The following is a 24,902-nucleotide window of genomic DNA, read 5'->3' on the forward strand; positions in this document are numbered from 1 at the left end:
CTCACACAGAGACCGATAGACTCACTACACAGAGACCCATAGACTCATCACACAGAGACCCATAGACTCATCACACAGAGACACACAGACTCACACAGAGACCCATAGACTCATCACACAGAGACCCATAGACTCATCACACAGAGACCCATAGACTCATCACACAGAGACACACAGACTCACACAGAGACCCATAGACTCACACAGAGACCCATAGACTCATCACACAGAGACCCATAGACTCACCACACAGAGACTCACAGACTCACACAGAGACCCATAGACTCACCACACAGAGACCCGTAGACTCATCACACAGAGACCCATAGACTCATCACACAGAGACCCACAGACTCATCACACAGAGACCCATAGACTCATCACACAGAGACCCATAGACTCATCACTCAGAGACCCATAGACTCATCACACAGAGACCCATAGACTCATCACACAGAGATCCATAGACTCATCACACAGAGATCCATAGACTCATCACACAGAGACCCATAGACTCACCACACAGAGACCCGTAGACTCATCACACAGAGACCCATAGACTCATCACACAGAGACCCACAGACTCATCACACAGAGACCCATAGACTCATCACACAGAGACCCATAGACTCATCACTCAGAGACCCATAGACTCATCACACAGAGACCCATAGACTCATCACACAGAGATCCATAGACTCATCACACAGAGATCCATAGACTCATCACACAGAGACCCATAGACTCATCACACAGAGACCCATAGACTCACCACACAGAGACCCGTAGACTCATCACACAGAGACCCATAGACTCATCACACAGAGACCCACAGACTCATCACACAGAGACCCATAGACTCATCACACAGAGACCCATAGACTCATCACACAGAGACCCATAGACTCATCACACAGAGACCCATAGACTCATCACACAGAGACCCATAGACTCATCACACAGAGACCCATAGACTCATCACACAGAGACCCATAGACTCATCACACAGAGACCCATAGACTCATCACACAGAGACCCACAGACTCATCACACAGAGACCCACAGACTCATCACACAGAGACCCACAGACTCATCACACAGAGACCCACAGACTCATCACACAGAGACCCACAGACTCACCACACAGAGACCCACAGACTCATCACACAGAGACCCATAGACTCATTACACAGAGACCCACAGACTCATCACACAGAGACCCACAGACTCATCACACAGAGACCCACAGACTCATCACACAGAGACCCACAGACTCATCACACAGAGACCCACAGACTCATTACACAGAGACCCACAGACTCATCACACAGAGACCCATAGACTCATCACACAGAGACCCACAGACTCATTACACAGAGACCCACAGACTCATCACACAGAGACCCACAGACTCATTACACAGAGACCCACAGACTCATTACACAGAGACCCACAGACTCATCACACAGAGACCCACAGACTCATCACACAGAGACCCACAGACTCATCACACAGAGACCCATAGACTCATCACACAGAGACCCATAGACTCATCACACAGAGACCCATAGACTCATCACACAGAGACCCATAGACTCATCACACAGAGACCCATAGACTCACCACACAGAGACCCATAGACTCATCACACAGAGACCCACAGACTCATCACACAGAGACCCACAGACTCATCACACAGAGACCCACAGACTCATCACACAGAGACCCACAGACTCATCACACAGAGACCCACAGACTCATCACACAGAGACCCATAGACTCATCACACAGAGACCCACAGACTCATCACACAGAGACCCACAGACTCATCACACAGAGACCCACAGACTCATCACACAGAGACCCATAGACTCATCACACAGAGACCCACAGACTCATCACACAGAGACCCACAGACTCATCACACAGAGACCCACAGACTCATCACACAGAGACCCACAGACTCATTACACAGAGACCCACAGACTCATCACACAGAGACCCACAGACTCATCACACAGAGACCCATAGACTCATCACACAGAGACCCACAGACTCATCACACAGAGACCCACAGACTCATCACACAGAGACCCATAGACTCATTACACAGAGACCCATAGACTCATTACACAGAGACCCATATACTCATTACACAGAGACCCACAGACTCATCACACAGAGACCCATAGACTCATTACACAGAGACCCATAGACTCATCACACAGAGACCCACAGACTCATCACACAGAGACCCACAGACTCATCACACAGAGACCCACAGACTCACCACACAGAGACCCACAGACTCATCACACAGAGACCCATAGACTCATTACACAGAGACCCACAGACTCATCACACAGAGACCCATAGACTCATTACACAGAGACCCACAGACTCATTACACAGAGACCCACAGACTCATCACACAGAGACACACAGACTCATCACACAGAGACACACAGACTCATCACACAGAGACCCACAGACTCATCACACAGAGACCCATAGACTCATTACACAGAGACCCACAGACTCATTACACAGAGACCCACAGACTCATCACACAGAGACCCATAGACTCATTACACAGAGACCCACAGACTCATTACACAGAGACCCACAGACTCATCACACAGAGACCCATAGACTCATTACACAGAGACCCACAGACTCACCACACAGAGACCCACAGACTCATCACACAGAGACCCACAGACTCATCACACAGAGACACACAGACTCATCACACAGAGACACATAGACTCATCACACAGAGACACACAGACTCATCACACCTCATAACCCCGGGTCTCTATGACCACGTGTACCTGTGACCCTGTGACCTGTGTGTCTGTGATCTGTGACCCTGTGACCCATGACCCTGTGTGTCTGACCCATGACCCTGTGACCCGTGACCCTGTCACCCTGTGTGTCTGTGACCCATGACCCTGTGACCCTGTGTGTCTGTGACCCATGACCCTGTGTGTCTGTGACCCTGTGACCCATGACCTTGTGTGACCCATGACCCTGTGACCCATGACCCTGTGTGTCTGTGACCGCACGTCTAGATGACCCCGTGTCTTTGTGACCCCGTGACCCCACGTCTCCATGACCCCGTGTCTTTGTGACCCCGTGACCCCACGTTTCCATGACCCCGTGACCCCGTGTCTGTGTGACCCCGTGACCCCGTGACCTTCGCAGCATTTCCAAAAGGCCATCCCCCACATGTTTGACAGTTGCCCCGAGTGGCTGATGACACAGGCCTTCCAGGTGAAGTACAACGCCAAGAGGATGCGCAAGTGAGTCGCCCACTCACCACTCGCTCGCTCACTCACTCACTCACCACTCGCTCGCTCACTCACTCACTCACCACTCGCTCACTCACTGACTCACTCACTCACTCACCACTCGCTCGCTCGCTCACTCACTCACTCACCACTCGCTCGCTCACTCACTCACTCACCACTCGCTCGCTCACTCACTCACTCACCACTCGCTCACTCACTGACTCACTCACCACTCACTCACTCACTCACCACTCGCTCGCTCACTCACTCACTCACTCACCACTCGCTCACTCGCTCACTCGCTCACTCATACACTCACTCACTCACCACTCGCTCGCTCACTCACTCACTCACCACTCGCTCACTCACTGATGACACAGGCCTTCCAGGTCAAGTACAACGCCAAGAGGATGCGCAAGTGAGTCGCTCACTCACCACTCGCTTACTCACTCACACACTCACTCACTCACTCACCACTCGCTCACTCGCTCACTCACTCAGACACTCACTCACTCACTCACCACTCGCTCACTCGCTCACTCATACACTCGCTCGCTCACTCACTCACTCACCACTCGCTCACTCGCTCACTCACACACTCACACACTCACTCACTCACTCACCACTCGCTCACTCGCTCACTCACTCACTCACTCACTCACACACTCACACACTCACTCACTCACTCACCACTCGCTCACTCGCTCACTCACTCAGACACTCACTCACTCACTCACCACTCGCTCACTCGCTCACTCATACACTCGCTCGCTCACTCACTCACTCACCACTCGCTCACTCGCTCACTCACTCACCACTCACTCACCACTCACTCACTCACTCACCACTCGCTCGCTCACTCACTCACCACTCGCTCACTCACTCACTCACTCACTCACACACTCACACACTCACTCACTCACTCACCACTCGCTCACTCGCTCACTCACTCACTCACTCACTCACACACTCACACACTCACTCACTCACTCACCACTCGCTCACTCGCTCACTCACTCAGACACTGACTCACTCACTCACCACTCGCTCACTCGCTCACTCATACACTCGCTCGCTCACTCACTCACTCACCACTCGCTCACTCGCTCACTCACTCACCACTCGCTCACTCACTCACTCACTCACCACTCACTCACTCACTCACCACTCACTCACTCACTCACCACTCGCTCACTCACTCACCACTCGCTCACTCACTCACTCACTCACTCACACACTCACCACTCGCTCACTCGCTCACTCGCTCACTCACTCACACACTCACACACTCACTCACTCACTCACCACTCGCTCGCTCACTCACTCACTCACCACTCGCTCACTCACTGACTCACTCACTCACTCACCACTCGCTCGCTCGCTCACTCACTCACTCACCACTCGCTCGCTCACTCACTCACTCACCACTCGCTCACTCACTGACTCACTCACCACTCACTCACTCACTCACCACTCGCTCGCTCACTCACTCACTCACTCACCACTCGCTCACTCGCTCACTCGCTCACTCATACACTCACTCACTCACCACTCGCTCGCTCACTCACTCACTCACCACTCGCTCACTCACTGATGACACAGGCCTTCCAGGTCAAGTACAACGCCAAGAGGATGCGCAAGTGAGTCGCTCACTCACCACTCGCTTACTCACTCACACACTCACTCACTCACTCACCACTCGCTCACTCGCTCACTCACTCACACACTCACTCACTCACTCACCACTCGCTCACTCGCTCACTCATACACTCGCTCGCTCACTCACTCACTCACCACTCGCTCACTCGCTCACTCACTCACCACTCACTCACCACTCACTCACTCACTCACCACTCGCTCGCTCACTCACTCACCACTCGCTCACTCACTCACTCACTCACTCACACACTCACACACTCACTCACTCACTCACCACTCGCTCACTCGCTCACTCACTCACTCACTCACTCACACACTCACACACTCACTCACTCACTCACCACTCGCTCACTCGCTCACTCACTCAGACACTGACTCACTCACTCACCACTCGCTCACTCGCTCACTCATACACTCGCTCGCTCACTCACTCACTCACCACTCGCTCACTCGCTCACTCACTCACCACTCGCTCACTCACTCACTCACCACTCACTCACTCACTCACCACTCACTCACTCACTCACCACTCGCTCACTCACTCACCACTCGCTCACTCACTCACTCACTCACTCACACACTCACCACTCGCTCACTCGCTCACTCGCTCACTCACTCACACACTCACTCACTCACTCACCACTCGCTCACTCGCTCACTCACTCAGACACTCACTCACTCACTCACCACTCGCTCACTCGCTCACTCATACACTCACTCACTCACTCACCACTCACTCACACACTCACTCACACACTCACTCATACACACACTCACTCATACACTCACTCACTCACTCACCACTCACTCACTCACTCATACACACACTCACTCATACACTCACCACTCGCTCACACACTCACTCACTCATACACTCACTCACACACTCACCACTCGCTCGCTCACTCAGACACTCACTCATACACTCACTCACCACTCACTCACTCACTCATACACTCACTCAGACACTCACTCACTCACTCATACACTCATACACTCATACACTCATTCACTCACTCACACACTCACTCACACACTCACACACTCACTCACTCACTCATACACTCACTCACTCACTCATACACTCACTCACTCACTCACTCATACACTCACTCACTCACTCATACACTCACTCACTCACTCATACACTCACTCACTCACACACTCACTCACTCACTCATACACTCACTCACTCATACACTCACTCACTCACACACTCACTCACTCACTCACACACTCACTCACTCACTCACCACTCACTCACTCACTCACACACTCGCTCACTCACTCACTCATACACTCGCTCACTCACTCACTCACCACTCGCTCACTCACTCACTCACCACTCGCTCACTCACTCACTCACCACTCGCTCGCTCACTCACTCACTCATACACTCACTCACCACTCGCTCACTCACTCACTCACCACTCGCTCACTCACTCACCACTCGCTCGCTCACTCACTCACCACTCGCTCACTCACTCACTCACACACTCACTCACTCACTCACACACTCACTCACTCACACACTCACTCACTCACTCACACACTCACTCACTCACTCACACACTCACTCACTCACACACTCACTCACTCACTCACACACTCACTCACTCACTCACACACTCACTCACTCATACACTCGCTCACTCACTCATACACTCACTGACTCACTCACCACTCACTCACTCATACACACACTCACTCATACACTCACTCACTCACTCACCACTCACTCACTCATACACACACTCACTCATACACTCACTCACTCACTCACCACTCACTCACTCATACACACACTCACTCATACACTCACTCACTCACTCATACACTCACTCATACAGTCACTCATACACTCACTCACTCATACACTCACTCACTCATACACTCACTCATACACTCATACACTCACTCACTCATACACTCACTCACTCATACACTCGCTCACTCACTCATACACTCACTCACTCACTCACCACTCACTCACTCACTCATACACACACTCACTCATACACTCACTCACTCACTCATACACTCACTCATACACTCACTCACCACTCACTCACTCGCTCACACACTCACTCACTCACACACTCACTCACACACTCACTCACTTACACACTCACTCATACACTCACTCACTCATACACTTACTCACTCATACACTCGCTCACTCACTCATACACTCACTCACTCATACACTCACTCATACACTCACTCACTCATACACTCACTCACTTACACACTCACTCACACATACACTCACTCACTCACACACTCACTCACTCATACACTCACTCATTCACTCACTCACTCACTCATACACTCACTCACTCATACACTCACTCACTCACACACTCACTCATACACTGACTCATTCATACACTCACCACTCACTCACACACTCACTCACTCACACACTCACTCACTCATACACTCACTCATACACTCACTCACTCATACACTCACTCATACACTCACTCATACACTCACTCACTCACTCATACACTCACTCACTCACTCATACACTCACTCACTCACTCATACACTCACTCACTCACTCATACACTCACTCACTCACTCATACACTCACTCACTCACCACTCACTCACTCATACACTCACTCACTCATACACTCACTCACTCATACACTCACTCACTCATACACTCATTCATACACTCACTCACTCATACACTCACTCATACACTCACTCATACACTCACTCACTCACTCATACACTCACTCACTCATACACTCACTCACTCACCACTCGCTCTCTCACTCATACACTCACTCATACACTCACTCACTCATACACTCACTCACTCACCACTCACTCACTCATTCACTCACTCACTCACTCATACACTCACTCATACACTCACTCACTCATACATTCACTCACTCATACACTCACTCACTCATACACTCACTCACTCACTCATACACTCACTCACTCATACACTCACTCACTCATACACTCTATCACTCATACACTCACTCATACACTCACCACTCACTCACTCATACACTCACTCATACACTCACTCACTCATACACTCACTCATACACTCACTCATACACTCACTCATACACTCACTCACTCACTCATACACTCACTCACTCACCAATCACTCACTCATACACTCACTCACTCATACACTCACTCACTCATACACTCACTCACTCATACACTCATTCATACACTCACTCACTCATACACTCACTCACTCACTCATACACTCACTCATACACTCACCACTCACTCACTCATACACTCACTCATACACTCACTCACTCATACACTCACTCATACACTCACTCATACACTCACTCACTCACTCATACACTCACTCACTCATACACTCACTCACTCATACACTCGCTCACTCACTCACTCATACACTCACTCACTCATACACTCACTCACTCACTCACTCATACACTCACTCATACACTCACTCATACACTCACTCACTCACTCATACACTCACTCACTCATACACTCACTCACTCACACACTCACTCACTCACACACTCACTCACTCATACACTCACTCACTCACTCATACACTCACCACTCACTCACACACTCACTCACTCACTCATACACTCACTCACTCATACACCACTCACTCACTCATACACACACTCACTCATACACTCACTCACTCATACACTCACTCACTCATACACTCACTCACTCATACACTCACTCACTCACTCATACACTCACTCACTCACCACTCACTCACTCATTCACTCACTCACTCACTCACTCACTCACCACTCACTCACTCACTCACCACTCGCTCGCTCACTCACTCACCACTCGCTCACTCACTCACTCACACACTCACCACTCGCTCACTCGCTCACTCACTCACTCACTCACTCACACACTCACACACTCACTCACTCACTCACCACTCGCTCACTCGCTCACTCACTCAGACACTGACTCACTCACTCACCACTCGCTCACTCGCTCACTCATACACTCGCTCGCTCACTCACTCACTCACCACTCGCTCACTCGCTCACTCACTCACCACTCGCTCACTCACTCACTCACTCACCACTCACTCACTCACTCACCACTCGCTCGCTCACTCACTCACCACTCGCTCACTCACTCACTCACTCACTCACACACTCACCACTCGCTCACTCGCTCACTCACTCACTCACTCACTCACACACTCACACACTCACTCACTCACTCACCACTCGCTCACTCGCTCACTCACTCAGACACTCACTCACTCACTCACCACTCGCTCACTCGCTCACTCATACACTCACTCACTCACCACTCACTCACACACTCACTCACACACTCACCACTCGCTCACACACTCACTCACTCATACACTCACTCACACACTCACCACTCGCTCGCTCACTCAGACACTCACTCACACACTCACTCACACACTCACACACTCACTCACTCACTCAGACACTCACTCACACACTCACTCACACACTCACTCACACACTCACTCACACACTCACCACTCGCTCGCTCACTCAGACACTCACTCACACACTCACTCACACACTCACTCACACACTCACCACTCGCTCGCTCACTCAGACACTCACTCATACACTCACTCACCACTCACTCACTCACTCATACACTCACTCAGACACTCACTCACTCACTCATACACTCATACACTCATACACTCATTCACTCACTCACACACTCACTCACACACTCACACACTCACTCACTCACTCATACACTCACTCACTCACTCAGACACTCACTCACTCACTCACTCATACACTCACTCACTCACTCATACACTCACTCACTCACTCATACACTCACTCACTCACACACTCACTCACTTACTCATACACTCACTCACTCATACACTCACTCACTCACACACTCACTCACTCACTCACACACTCACTCACTCACTCACCACTCACTCACTCACTCACACACTCGCTCACTCACTCACTCATACACTCGCTCACTCACTCACTCACCACTCGCTCACTCACTCACTCACCACTCGCTCACTCACTCACTCACCACTCGCTCGCTCACTCACTCACTCATACACTCACTCACCACTCGCTCACTCACTCACTCACCACTCGCTCACTCACTCACCACTCGCTCGCTCACTCACTCACCACTCGCTCACTCACTCACTCACACACTCACTCACTCACTCACACACTCACTCACTCACACACTCACTCACTCACTCACACACTCACTCACTCACACACTCACTCACTCACTCACTCACACACTCACTCACTCACTCACACACTCACTCACTCACTCACTCACACACTCACTCACTCACTCACACACTCACACACTCACTCATACACTCACTCACTCATACACTCGCTCACTCACTCATACACTCACTGACTCACTCACCACTCACTCACTCATACACACACTCACTCATACACTCACTCACTCACTCACTCACCACTCACTCACTCATACACACACTCACTCATACACTCACTCACTCACTCACCACTCACTCACTCATACACACACTCACTCATACACTCACTCACTCACTCATACACTCACTCATACAGTCACTCATACACTCACTCACTCATACACTCACTCACTCATACACTCACTCATACACTCATACACTCACTCACTCATACACTCACTCACTCATACACTCGCTCACTCACTCATACACTCACTCACTCACTCACCACTCACTCACTCACTCATACACACACTCACTCATACACTCACTCACTCACTCATACACTCACTCATACACTCACTCACCACTCACTCACTCGCTCACACACTCACTCACTCACACACTCACTCACACACTCACTCACTTACACACTCACTCATACACTCACTCACTCATACACTTACTCACTCATACACTCGCTCACTCACTCATACACTCACTCACTCATACACTCACTCATACACTCACTCACTCATACACTCACTCACTTACACACTCACTCACACATACACTCACTCACTCACACACTCACTCACTCACTCATACACTCACTCATTCACTCACTCACTCACTCACTCATACACTCACTCACTCATACACTCACTCACTCACACACTCACTCATACACTGACTCATTCATACACTCACCACTCACTCACACACTCACTCACTCACACACTCACTCACTCATACACTCACTCATACACTCACTCACTCATACACTCACTCATACACTCACTCATACACTCACTCACTCACTCATACACTCACTCACTCACTCATACACTCACTCACTCACTCATACACTCACTCACTCACTCATACACTCACTCACTCACTCATACACTCACTCACTCACCACTCACTCACTCATACACTCACTCACTCATACACTCACTCACTCATACACTCACTCACTCATACACTCACTCACTCACTCATACACTCACTCATACACTCACTCACTCATACACTCACTCATACACTCACTCATACACTCACTCACTCACTCATACACTCACTCACTCACTCATACACTCACTCACTCACTCATACACTCACTCACTCACTCATACACTCACTCACTCACTCATACACTCACTCACTCACCACTCACTCACTCATACACTCACTCACTCATACACTCACTCACTCATACACTCACTCACTCATACACTCATTCATACACTCACTCACTCATACACTCACTCATACACTCACTCATACACTCACTCACTCACTCATACACTCACTCACTCACTCATACACTCACTCACTCACCACTCGCTCTCTCACTCATACACTCACTCATACACTCACTCATACACTCACTCACTCACTCATACACTCACTCACTCACTCATACACTCACTCACTCACCACTCGCTCTCTCACTCATACACTCACTCATACACTCACTCACTCATACACTCACTCATACACTCACTCATACACTCATTCACTCACTCACTCACTCATACACTCACTCATACACTCACTCACTCATACATTCACTCACTCACTCATACACTCACTCACTCATACACTCACTCACTCATACACTCACTCACTCACTCATACACTCACTCACTCATACACTCACTCACTCATACACTCTATCACTCATACACTCACTCATACACTCACCACTCACTCACTCATACACTCACTCATACACTCACTCACTCATACACTCACTCATACACTCACTCATACACTCACTCACTCACTCATACACTCACTCACTCATACACTCACTCACTCACTCATACACTCACTCACTCACACACTCACTCACTCACCACTCGCTCTCTCACTCATACACTCACTCATACACTCACTCACTCATACAATCACTCACTCATACACTCACTCATACACTCACTCACTCACTCACACACTCACTCACTCATACACTCACTCATACACTCACTCACTCATACACTCACTCACTCACACACTCACTCACTCACTCATACACTCACTCACTCACACACTCACTCACCCCACTCACTCGCCCCTCGCACACCAATCGCTCACTACTCGCTCACCCCTCGCTCACCCCTCGCTCACCCCTCGCTCACCGCTCACTCACCACCCACCCCCTCTGGTGCCACAGTGCCGGTAGCCTTCATCATCGGCTGCTGCTGCTGCTGCTGCTATTCGCTACTAACAGCACTTGCCCCTCACGGCATGCTGGAGGCTACACGGGGGACCTTTGTCTGTGTCTCCCTGCCACGCAGGCTCGAGAGGGAATACAACACCCAGCGCAGCAAGGAGATCCAGGAGCAGGTGGAGATGAAGGTGAAGGTTCAGCCCTGGGGCAGGGGGCCCGCAGGGGGCCCGCAGGGGGCCCGCAGGGTGGTACGGGTGGCAGGGGTACGGGTGGTACGAGTGGTACGGGTGGTTGGGTGGTACGGGTGGCAGGTGGTACGGGTGGTACGGGTGGTACGGGTGGTACGGGTGGTACAGGTGGCAGGTGGTACGGGTGGTACGGGTGGTACGGGTGGCAGGTGGTACGGGTGGCAGGTGGTACGGGTGGTACGGGTGGTACAGGTGGCAGGTGGTACGGGTGGTACGGGTGGTACGGGTGGTACAGGTGGCAGGTGGTACGGGTGGTACGGGTGGTACAGGTGGCAGGTGGTACGGGTGGTACGGGTGGTACGGGTGGCAGGTGGTACGGGTGGTACGGGTGGTACGGGTGGCAGGTGGTACGGGTGGCAGGTGGTACGGGTGGTACGGGTGGCAGGTGGTACGGGTGGTACGGGTGGTACGGGTGGCAGGTGGTACGGGTGGCAGGTGGTACGGGTGGTACGGGTGGTACGGGTGGCAGGTGGTACGGGTGGTACGGGTGGTACGGGTGGTACGGGTGGCAGGTGGTACGGGTGGTACGGGTGGTACGGGTGGCAGGTGGTACGGGTGGTACGGGTGGTACAGGTGGCAGGTGGTACGGGTGGTACGGGTGGTACGGGTGGTACGGGTGGCAGGTGGTACGGGTGGTACGGGTGGTACGGGTGGCAGGTGGTACGGGTGGTACGGGTGGTACGGGTGGCAGGTGGTACGGGTGGCAGGTGGTACGGGTGGTACGGGTGGCAGGTGGTACGGGTGGTACGGGTGGTACGGGTGGCAGGTGGTACGGGTGGCAGGTGGTACGGGTGGTACGGGTGGTACGGGTGGCAGGTGGTACGGGTGGTACGGGTGGTACGGGTGGTACGGGTGGCAGGTGGTACGGGTGGTACGGGTGGTACGGGTGGCAGGTGGTACGGGTGGCAGGTGGTACGGGTGGTACGGGTGGCAGGTGGTACGGGTGGTACGGGTGGTACGGGTGGCAGGTGGTACGGGTGGCAGGTGGTACGGGTGGTACGGGTGGCAGGTGGTACGGGTGGTACGGGTGGTACGGGTGGCAGGTGGTACGGGTGGCAGGTGGTACGGGTGGTACGGGTGGTACGGGTGGCAGGTGGTACGGGTGGTACGGGTGGTACGGGTGGCAGGTGGTACGGGTGGTACGGGTGGTACGGGTGGTACGGGTGGTACGGGTGGTACGGGTGGTACGGGTGGCAGGTGGTACGGGTGGTACGGGTGGTACGGGTGGTACGGGTGGTACGGGTGGTACGGGTGGCAGGTGGTACGGGTGGTACGGGTGGTACGGGTGGCAGGTGGTACGGGTGGTACGGGTGGCAGGGTAGTAGGTGGTACGGGTGGCAGGTGGCAGGTGGTACGGGTGGTACGGGTGGTACGGGTGGTACGGGTGGTAGGTGGCAGGGTGGCAGGTGGTACGGGTGGTACGGGTGGTACGGGTGGTACGGGTGGTAGGGTGGTAGGGTGGCAGGTGGCAGGTGGTACGGGTGGCAGGTGGTACGGGTGGTAGGGTGGTAGGGTGGTACGGGTGGTAGGGTGGTACGGGTGGTACAGGTGGCAGGTGGTACGGGTGGCAGGTGGTACGGGTGGCAGGTGGTACGGGTGGTAGGGTGGCAGGTGGTACGGGTGGCAGGTGGTACGGGTGGCAGGTGGTACGGGTGGTACGGGTGGCAGGTGGTACGGGTGGCAGGGTGGCAGGTGGTACGGGTGGCAGGTGGTACGGGTGGCAGGGTGGCAGGTGGTACGGGTGGTACGGGTGGTACAGGTGGCAGCAGCTGGTCCTGGGTTCGATTCCCGACTGTGTGTGCCGATGTTGTCTCTCTGTAATGTCCGTCTCTCTGTGTGTCTCCCTGTCCCGTCTCTCTGTCTGTCTCCCTGTCTGTCTCCCTGTCCGGCTCCCTGTCTCCCCGCCTGTCTCTCTGTCTCTCTGTGTGTCTCCCTGTCTCCCTTTCTCTGTAATGTCTGTCTCTCTGTCTGTCTGTCTGTCCCCCTGTCTGTCTCCCTGTCTGTCTCTCTGTCTGTCTCTCTGTCTGTCTGTCCCCCTGTCTGTCTCTCTGTCTGTCTCTCTGTCTGTCTGTCCCCCTGTCTCTCTGTCTGTCTCCCTGTCTGTCTCTCTGTCTGTCTCTCTGCCTGCCGTGTCTCCAGCGTCTCCGGACAGAAAACCGTCTCCTCCGACAGAGGGTGGAGAATCTGGAGAAGGTGAGCAGCAGCGCCCCGTCACCACGCGGGGCACGGTGGGTGGGCGGTGGGTGGGGCGGTGGGTGGGGGCAGGGTGGGGTGGTGGGTGGGGCGGTGGGTGGTGGGTGGGGTGGGGTCGTGGGTGGGGTGGTGGGTGTGGGCAGGGTGGGGCGGTGGGTGGGGCCGTGGGTGGGGTCGTGGGTGGGCGGTGGGTGGGGCGGTGGGTGGGGCGGTGGGTGGGGCGGTGGGTGGGGCGGTGGGTGGGGCGGTGGGTGGTGGGTGGGGTGGGGCGGTGGGTGGGGCGGTGGGTGGTGGGTGGGGTGGGGTGGTGGGTGTGGGCAGGGTGGGGCGGTGGGTGGGGCGGTGGGTGGTGGGTGGGGTGGGGCGGTGGGTGGGGCGGTGGGTGGGGCGGTGGGTGGGGTCGTGGGTGGGGTGGTGGGTGTGGGCAGGGTGGGGCGGTGGGTGGGGCCGTGGGTGGGGTCGTGGGTGGGCGGTGGGTGGGGCGGTGGGTGGGGCGGTGGGTGGGGCGGTGGGTGGGGCGGTGGGTTGGGCGGTGGGTGGTGGGTGGGGTGGGGCGGAGGGTGGGGCGGTGGGTGGGGTGGTGGGTGGGGCAGTGGGTGGTGGGTGGGGTGGGGTGGTGGGTGTGGGCAGGGTGGGGCGGTGGGTGGGGCGGTGGGGTGGAGCGGTGGGTGGGGTGGGGCGGTGGGTGGGGCGGTGGGTGCGGCGGTGGGTGGGGCGGTGGGTGGGGTGGTGGGTGGTAGGTGGGGTGGGGTGGTGGGTGTGGGCAGGGTGGGGCGGTGGGTGGGGCGTCGGGTAGGGTCGCGGGCTGGGTCGCGGGCTGGGTCGCGGGCTGGGTCGCGGGCTGGGTCTTGGGCGGGGTCGTGGGTAGGAAGGGGGAGTGGTCTAAAGCGGAAGGGGCGTGTCCTAAAGAGGAAGTGCCAGGTGCCAAACAGGTTGAACTTCGATGTAAAGCTTCTTTCGTGACTGCAGCAGGGATTCATCTTCTTGGTTCTTTCGGTAAAGTCACGTAGAAGGGAAATAATAAAATAATAAAAATAAAACTTCATAAAATACAATTCTCACGACGTCCTCAGGCGAAGAACAAGTTTGTCGGAAAGACAGCGTCTTTATTATAATTTTATTATTTCCCTTCGACGTGACTTTACCGAAAGAACCAAGCAGAAGAGGTTGAACTTGTTCGAGTCAATGTAAGCGTGGAACCAATTCAAGCATCTGATTCACGCAGCAGCGAGCATCGTGACCACCACCCTACTGCCCAACACCTGGGGGCAGGACCCTCGTGACATAGATCCTTGAGTCTCGGAGGAGCGTTTCTGGGGGCGGACCAGCGAAATGAATAAATAGTAACGACGGCGGCTGCCAGCCTTCCCGTGCGTCAAAAGGAAAGCGGACATCACCGAACCGCGTCCGACTGTTTCTCGCTGTTGCTTTCTCTCGATCTGCGACCGTGCCGTGTGATTGGTGGTGCCTCTGCTCACGAGCCCTGTCTCTCTCTCTCGCCTCTTGTTCTCTCCCTCCGTTCCTTCCCCTGCTGCTGCTGCCTGCCGCTTACCTGATGGTTCGCTCGCTCGCCCTCTCGCTCATTCACTGTTCACCCGCTCGCTCGCTCACCCGCTCGCTCGCTCACCCGCTCGTTCGCCCGCTCACTCACTCATTCGCTCACTCACTTATTCGCTCGTTCATTGGCTCGCTCACTCATTCACTGTTCACTCGTTCCCTCGCTCACCCGCTCGCTCACCCGCTCGCTCACCCGCTCGCTCGCTCACCCGCTCGTTCGCCCGCTCACTCACTCATTCGCTCACTCACTCATTCGCTCGTTCATTGGCTCGCTCACTCATTCACTGTTCACTCGTTCCCTCGCTCACCCGCTCGCTCGATCGCCCGCTCACTCACTCATCCGCTCGCTCGCTCTCTCACTCACTCATTCATTCGCTCGCTGACTCGCTCACTCATTCGCTTACTTAATCTCTCAATCGAATGCTCACTCACTCGTTCCCTCGCTCACCCGCTCACTCGATCGCCCGCTCACTCATTCGCTCGTTCATTCGCTCGCTGACTCGCTCACTCAATCGCTTACTTGATCTCTCAATCGAATGCTCCCTCACTCGTTACCTCGATCGATCACTCACTGTTCACGCGTTCCCTCACTTGCTCACCCGCTCGCTCGCTCACTCAATCGCTCACTCGCTCACTCACTCAATTGCTCCCTCACTCACTCTCTGATTCACTCACTCAATCGCTCACTCGCTCACTCAATCAATTGCTCCCTCGCTCACTCTCTGATTCACTCACTCAATCGCTCACTCGCTCACTCAATCAATTGCTCCCTCGCTCACTCTCTGATTCACTCACTCTCTGATTCGCTCGCTCGCTCGATCTCTCGCTCACTCAATCGCTCACTCACTCAATCGCTCACTCACTTAATCAATTGCTCCCTCATTCACTCTCTGATTCACTCACTCTCTGATTCACTCACTCTCTGATTCACTCGCTCACTCGATCTCTCACTCACTCAATCGCTCACTCACTTAATCAACTGCTCCCTCATTCACTCTCTGATTCACTCACTCCCTCACTCAATCGCTCACTCACTCAATCGCTCACTCACTTAATCAACTGCTCCCTCATTCACTCTCTGATTCACTCACTCTCTGATTCACTCACTCTCTGATTCACTCACTCTCTGATTCACTCACTCGCTCGCTCGATCTCTCGCTCACTCAATCGCTCACTCACTCAATCGCTCACTCACTTAATCAATTGCTCCCTCATTCACTCTCTGATTCACTCACTCTCTGATTCACTCACTCTCTGATTCACTCGCTCACTCGATCTCTCACTCACTCAATCGCTCACTCACTTAATCAACTGCTCCCTCATTCACTCTCTGATTCACTCACTCCCTCACTCAATCGCTCACTCACTTAATCAACTGCTCCCTCACTCACTCTCTGATTCACTCACTCCCTCACTCAATCGCTCACTCACTCAATCGCTCACTCACTTAATCAACTGCTCCCTCATTCACTCTCTGATTCACTCACTCTCTGATTCGCTCGCTCGATCTCTCGCTCACTCAATCGCTCACTCACTTAATCAACTGCTCCCTCATTCACTCTCTGATTCACTCACTCTCTGATTCACTCGCTCACTCACTCGCTCGCTCGATCTCTCGCTCACTCAATCGCTCACTCACTCAATCGCTCACTCACTTAATCAACTGCTCCCTCATTCACTCTCTGATTCACTCACTCTCTGATTCACTCACTCTCTGATTCACTCGCTCGCTCAATCGCTCACTCGCTTACTCAATCAATTGCTCCCTCACTCACTCTCTGATTCACTCACTCCCTGATTCACTCACTCTCTGATTCACTCGCTCACTCGCTCTCTCAATCGCTCACTCACTTAATCAATTGCTCCCTCACTCACTCTCTGATTCACTCCCTGATTCACTCACTCACTCAATCGCTCACGCGCTTACTCAATCAATTGCTCCCTCACTCACTCTTTGATTCACTCACCTAATCGCTCACTCGCTCACTCAATCAATTGCTCCCTCACTCACTCTCTGATTCACTCACCTAATCGCTCACTCGCTCACTCAATCAATTGCTCCCTCACTCACTCTTTGATTCACTCACCTAATCGCTCACTCGCTTACTCAATCAATTGCTCCCTCACTCACTCTCTGATTCACTCACCTAATCGCTCACTCGCTCACTCAATCAATTGCTCCCTCACTCACTCTCTGATTCACTCACCTAATCGCTCACTCGCTCACTCAATCAATTGCTCCCTCACTCACTCTTTGATTCAATCACTTAATCGCTCACTCGCTCACTCAATCAATTGCTCACTCACTCAATCGCTCACTCACTTAATCAACTGCTCCCTCATTCACTCTCTGATTCACTCACTCTCTGATTCACTCGCTCGCTCGCTCGATCTCTCGCTCACTCAATCGCTCACTCACTCAATCGCTCACTCACTTAATCAATTGCTCCCTCACTCACTCTCTGATTCACTCACTCTCTGATTCACTCACTCTCTGATTCACTCACTCTCTGATTCACTCACTCTCTGATTCACTCGCTCGCTCGCTCGATCTCTCACTCACTCAATCGCTCACTCACTCAATCGCTCACTCACTTAATCAACTGCTCCCTCATTCACTCTCTGATTCACTCGCTCGCTGATTCACTCGCTCGCTCGCTCGATCTCTCGCTCACTCAATCGCTCACTCACTCAATCGCTCACTCACTTAATCAACTGCTCCCTCATTCACTCTCTGATTCACTCACTCTCTGATTCACTCGCTCACTCGATCTCTCACTCACTCAATCGCTCACTCACTTAATCAACTGCTCCCTCACTCTCTCTCTGATTCACTCACTCCCTCACTCAATCGCTCACTCACTTAATCAACTGCTCCCTCACTCACTCTTTGATTCACTCACTCCCTCACTCAATCGCTCACTCACTCAATCGCTCACTCACTTAATCAACTGCTCCCTCATTCACTCTCTGATTCACTCACTCTCTGATTCACTCGCTCACTCACTCGCTCGCTCGATCTCTCGCTCACTCAATCGCTCACTCACTCAATCGCTCACTCACTTAATCAACTGCTCCCTCATTCACTCTCTGATTCACTCACTCTCTGATTCACTCACTCTCTGATTCACTCACTCTCTGATTCACTCGCTCGCTCAATCGCTCACTCGCTTACTCAATCAATTGCTCCCTCACTCACTCTCTGATTCACTCACTCCCTGATTCACTCACTCTCTGATTCACTCGCTCACTCGCTCACTCAATCGCTCACTCGCTCTCTCAATCGCTCACTCACTCAATCGCTCACTCACTTAATCAATTGCTCCCTCACTCACTCTCTGATTCACTCACTCCCTGATTCACTCACTCACTCAATCGCTCACGCGCTTACTCAATCAATTGCTCCCTCACTCACTCTCTGATTCACTCACTCCCTGATTCACTCACTCTCTGATTCACTCGCTCACTCGCTCTCTCAATCGCTCACTCACTCAATCGCTCACTCACTTAATCAATTGCTCCCTCACTCACTCTCTGATTCACTCACTCCCTGATTCACTCACTCACTCAATCGCTCACTCGCTCACTCAATCAATTGCTCCCTCACTCACTCTTTGATTCACTCACTTAATCGCTCACTCGCTCACTCAATCAATTGCTCCCTCGCTCACTCTCTGATTCACTCACTCTCTGATTCACTCACTCTCTGATTCACTCGCTCGCTCGCTCGATCTCTCGCTCACTCAATCGCTCACTCACTCAATCGCTCACTCACTTAATCAACTGCTCCCTCATTCACTCTCTGATTCACTCACCTAATCGCTCACTCGCTTACTCAATCAACTGCTCCCTCACTCACTCTCTGATTCACTCACTCTCTGATTCACTCACTCTCTGATTCACTCGCTCGCTCGATCTCTCACTCACTCAATCGCTCACTCACTCAATCGCTCACTCACTTAATCAACTGCTCCCTCATTCACTCTCTGATTCACTCACTCTCTGATTCACTCGCTCGCTCGCTCGATCTCTCACTCACTCAATCGCTCACTCACTTAATCAACTGCTCCCTCACTCTCTCTCTGATTCACTCACTCGCTCACTCAATCGCTCACTCACTTAATCAATTGCTCCCTCACTCTCTCTCTGATTCACTCACTCGCTCACTCAATCGCTCACTCACTTAATCAATTGCTCCCTCACTCTCTCTCTGATTCACTCACTCGCTCACTCAATCGCTCACTCACTTAATCAACTGCTCCCTCACTCTCTCTCTGATTCACTCACTCGCTCACTCAATCGCTCACTCACTTAATCAATTGCTCCCTCACTCTCTCTCTGATTCACTCACTCGCTCACTCAATCGCTCACTCACTTAATCAATTGCTCCCTCACTCTCTCTCTGATTCACTCGCTCGCTCTCTCGCTCTCTCAATCGCTCGCTCACTCAATCGCTCACTCGCTCGCTCACTCACTCGCTCGCTCACTCTCTCGCTCTCTCACTCGCTCACTCACTCGCTCACTCAATCGCTCACTCGCTCGCTCGCTCACTCAATCGCTCACTCGCTCGCTCACTCACTCGCTCGCTCACTCTCTCGCTCTCTCACTCGCTCGCGCACTCAATCGCTCACTCGCTCGCTCGCTCGCTCGCTCACTCGCTCACTCACTCGCTCGCTCGCTCACTCGCTCACTCACTCGCTCGCTCACTCACTCGCTCGCTCACTCGCTCGCTCACTCACTCGCTCGCTCACTCACTCGCTCGCGCACTCAATCGCTCACTCAATCGCTCACTCAATCGCTCACTCGCTCGCTCGCTCGCTCACTCGCTCACTCACTCGCTCGCTCACTCAATCGCTCACTCAATCGCTCACTCGCTCACTCACTCGCTCACTCACTCGCTCGCTCGCTCACTCGCTCACTCGCTCGCTCACTCAATCGCTCACTCAATCGCTCACTCGCTCGCTCGCTCGCTCACTCGCTCACTCGCTCGCTCACTCAATCGCTCACTCGCTCGCTCACTCACTCGCTCGCGCACTCAATCGCTCACTCAATCGCTCACTCGCTCGCTCGCTCGCTCACTCGCTCACTCACTCAATCGCTCACTCAATCGCTCACTCAATCGCTCACTCAATCGCTCACTCGCTCGCTCACTCACTCGCTCGCTCGCGCACTCAATCGCTCACTCAATCGCTCACTCGCTCGCTCGCTCACTCGCTCGCTCACTCGCTCGCTCACTCAATCGCTCACTCAATCGCTCACTCGCTCGCTCGCTCACTCGCTCGCTCACTCGCTCGCTCACTCAATCGCTCACTCAATCGCTCACTTCGCTCGCTCACTCACTCGCTCGCGCACTCAATCGCTCACTCGCTCGCTCGCTCGCTCACTCGCTCACTCACTCGCTCGCTCACTCAATCGCTCACTCAATCGCTCACTCACTTAATCAATTGCTCCCTCACTCTCTCTCTGATTCACTCGCTCGCTCTCTCAATCGCTCGCTCACTCACTCGCTCGCTCACTCACTCGCTCGCTCACTCACTCGCTCGCTCACTCACTCTCTCGCTCTCTCAATCGCTCGCTCACTCACTCGCTCGCTCACTCTCTCGCTCTCTCAATCGCTCGCTCACTCAATCGCTCACTCACTCGCTCGCTCACTCTCTCGCTCTCTCAATCGCTCGCTCACTCAATCGCTCACTCAATCGCTCACTCAATCGCTCACTCAATCGCTCACTCGCTCGCTCGCTCGCTCGCTCACTCGCTCACTCACTCGCTCGCTCACTCAATCGCTCACTCGCTCGCTCACTCACTCGCTCGCGCACTCAATTGCTCACTCAATCGCTCACCTCGCTCGCTCGCTCGCTCGCTCACTCGCTCGCTCACTCGCTCGCTCACTCAATCGCTCACTCAATCGCTCACTCGCTCGCTCGCTCACTCGCTCACTCACTCGCTCGCTCACTCAATCGCTCACTCAATCGCTCACTCGCTCGCTCACTCACTCGCTCACTCAATCGCTCACTCCGCTCGCTCGCTCGCTCACTCGCTCACTCACTCGCTCGCTCACTCAATCGCTCACTCAATCGCTCACTCGCTCGCTCACTCACTCGCTCGCTCGCTCACTCGCTCGCTCACTCACTCGCTCACTCGCTCGCTCACTCGCTCACTCACTCGCTCACTCAATCGCGCACTCAATCGCTCACTCAATCGCTCACTCGCTCACTCGCTCGCTCACTCGCTCGCTCACTCAATCGCTCACTCGCTCGCTCGCTCGCTCACTCGCTCACTCACTCGCTCGCTCACTCAATCGCTCACTCGCTCGCTCGCTCGCTCACTCGCTCACTCACTCGCTCGCTCACTCAATCGCTCACTCAATCGCTCACTCGCTCGCTCACTCACTCGCTCGCTCGCTCACTCGCTCGCTCACTCACTCGCTCACTCGCTCGCTCACTCGCTCACTCACTCACTCACTCTCTCGCTCTCTCAATCGCTCGCTCACTCACTCGCTCGCTCACTCTCTCGCTCTCTCAATCGCTCGCTCACTCAATCGCTCACTCACTCGCTCGCTCACTCTCTCGCTCTCTCAATCGCTCGCTCACTCAATCGCTCACTCAATCGCTCACTCAATCGCTCACTCAATCGCTCACTCGCTCGCTCGCTCGCTCACTCGCTCACTCACTCGCTCGCTCACTCAATCGCTCACTCGCTCGCTCACTCACTCGCTCGCGCACTCAATTGCTCACTCAATCGCTCACTCGCTCGCTCGCTCGCTCGCTCACTCGCTCGCTCACTTCGCTCGCTCACTCAATCGCTCACTCAATCGCTCACTCGCTCGCTCGCTCACTCGCTCACTCACTCGCTCGCTCACTCAATCGCTCACTCAATCGCTCACTCGCTCGCTCACTCACTCGCTCACTCAATCGCTCACTCGCTCACTCGCTCGCTCACTCACTCGCTCGCGCACTCAATTGCTCACTCAATCGCTCACTCGCTCGCTCGCTCGCTCGCTCACTCGCTCGCTCACTCGCTCGCTCACTCAATCGCTCACTCAATCGCTCACTCGCTCGCTCGCTCACTCGCTCACTCACTCGCTCGCTCACTCAATCGCTCACTCAATCGCTCACTCGCTCGCTCACTCACTCGCTCACTCAATCGCTCACTCGCTCGCTCGCTCGCTCACTCGCTCACTCACTCGCTCGCTCACTCAATCGCTCACTCAATCGCTCACTCGCTCGCTCACTCACTCGCTCGCTCGCTCACTCGCTCGCTCACTCACTCGCTCACTCGCTCGCTCACTCGCTCACTCACTCGCTCACTCAATCGCGCACTCAATCGCTCACTCAATCGCTCACTCGCTCACTCGCTCGCTCACATCGCTCGCTCACTCAATCGCTCACTCGCTCGCTCGCTCGCTCACTCGCTCACTCACTCGCTCGCTCACTCAATCGCTCACTCGCTCGCTCGCTCGCTCACTCGCTCACTCACTCGCTCGCTCACTCAATCGCTCACTCAATCGCTCACTCGCTCGCTCACTCACTCGCTCGCTCGCTCACTCGCTCGCTCACTCACTCGCTCACCTCGCTCGCTCACTCGCTCACTCACTCGCTCACTCAATCGCGCACTCAATCGCTCACTCAATCGCTCGCTCGCTCACTCGCTCGCTCACTCGCTCGCTCACTCTGCCGCTCGCTTTCCCTGCCGCGCGCGCACACCAGGAGGCCACAGCGCTGGTAGACAAACTCGTGCAGGTAGGGAGCGCGCGGACACACCGCGGTACAGCACAACATCGCGCGTCACCGCCCCACGTCACCGTCTATGCCCCGCCCCTGGCCGCCTCATGAATATTCATGAGCGTCGACCGGCCTGGCGGTTGCCCGCGGTGGGAAATGTTGCAAGTTGGAGTCCTCGTTAGAGGGTGGGGGTTGTGTTTGTCTGTCCCTGTGTGTGTCTGTGTGTGTGTGTGTCTGTGTGTCTGTGTGTCTGTGTGTCTGTCTGTGTCTGTGTTTGTGTGTGTGTGTCTGTGTGTCTGTTTGTCCCTGTGTCCCTGTGTGTGTGTCTGTGTGTCCGTGTGTGTCTGTATGTCTGTGTGTCTGTGTGTGTGTCTGTGTGTCTGTCTGTGTGTCCCTGTGTCTGTGTGTGCCTGTGTCTGTGTGTGCCTGTGTGTGTCTGTCTCTCCGAGTGTCTGTATGTCTGTGTGTCCGTGTGTGTGTCTGTATGTCCTGTGTGTGTGTCTGTGTGTCTGTCTGTGTGTGTCTGTATGTCTGTGTGTCAGTGTGTGTGTCTGTCTGTCCGTCTGTCTGTCCGTGTGTTCGTGTCTGTCTGCGTGTCTGTGCGTCTGCG

The 24,902-nt window shown here is 53.9% G+C and overlaps 1 protein-coding gene across 1 annotated transcript in view; it reads left to right on the plus strand.

Moving 5' to 3' along the window:
* LOC144952525 (ecotropic viral integration site 5 protein homolog) overlaps positions 1 to 24,902 on the plus strand; it is a 50,716-nt gene that overhangs the window by 16,406 nt on the left and 9,408 nt on the right. The window contains exons 9-12 of the mRNA XM_078882973.1: positions 3,208 to 3,305; positions 12,701 to 12,761; positions 14,961 to 15,013; positions 24,265 to 24,394. Coding sequence (XP_078739099.1) covers positions 3,208 to 3,305; positions 12,701 to 12,761; positions 14,961 to 15,013; positions 24,265 to 24,394 — 342 coding nt within the window. The remainder of the gene's footprint in view (positions 1 to 3,207; positions 3,306 to 12,700; positions 12,762 to 14,960; positions 15,014 to 24,264; positions 24,395 to 24,902) is intronic.

The sequence above is a fragment of the Lampetra fluviatilis genome, chromosome 68 (genome assembly GCF_964198595.1).
Source record: "Lampetra fluviatilis chromosome 68, kcLamFluv1.1, whole genome shotgun sequence".
Classification (NCBI taxonomy): Eukaryota; Metazoa; Chordata; class Hyperoartia; order Petromyzontiformes; family Petromyzontidae; genus Lampetra; species Lampetra fluviatilis.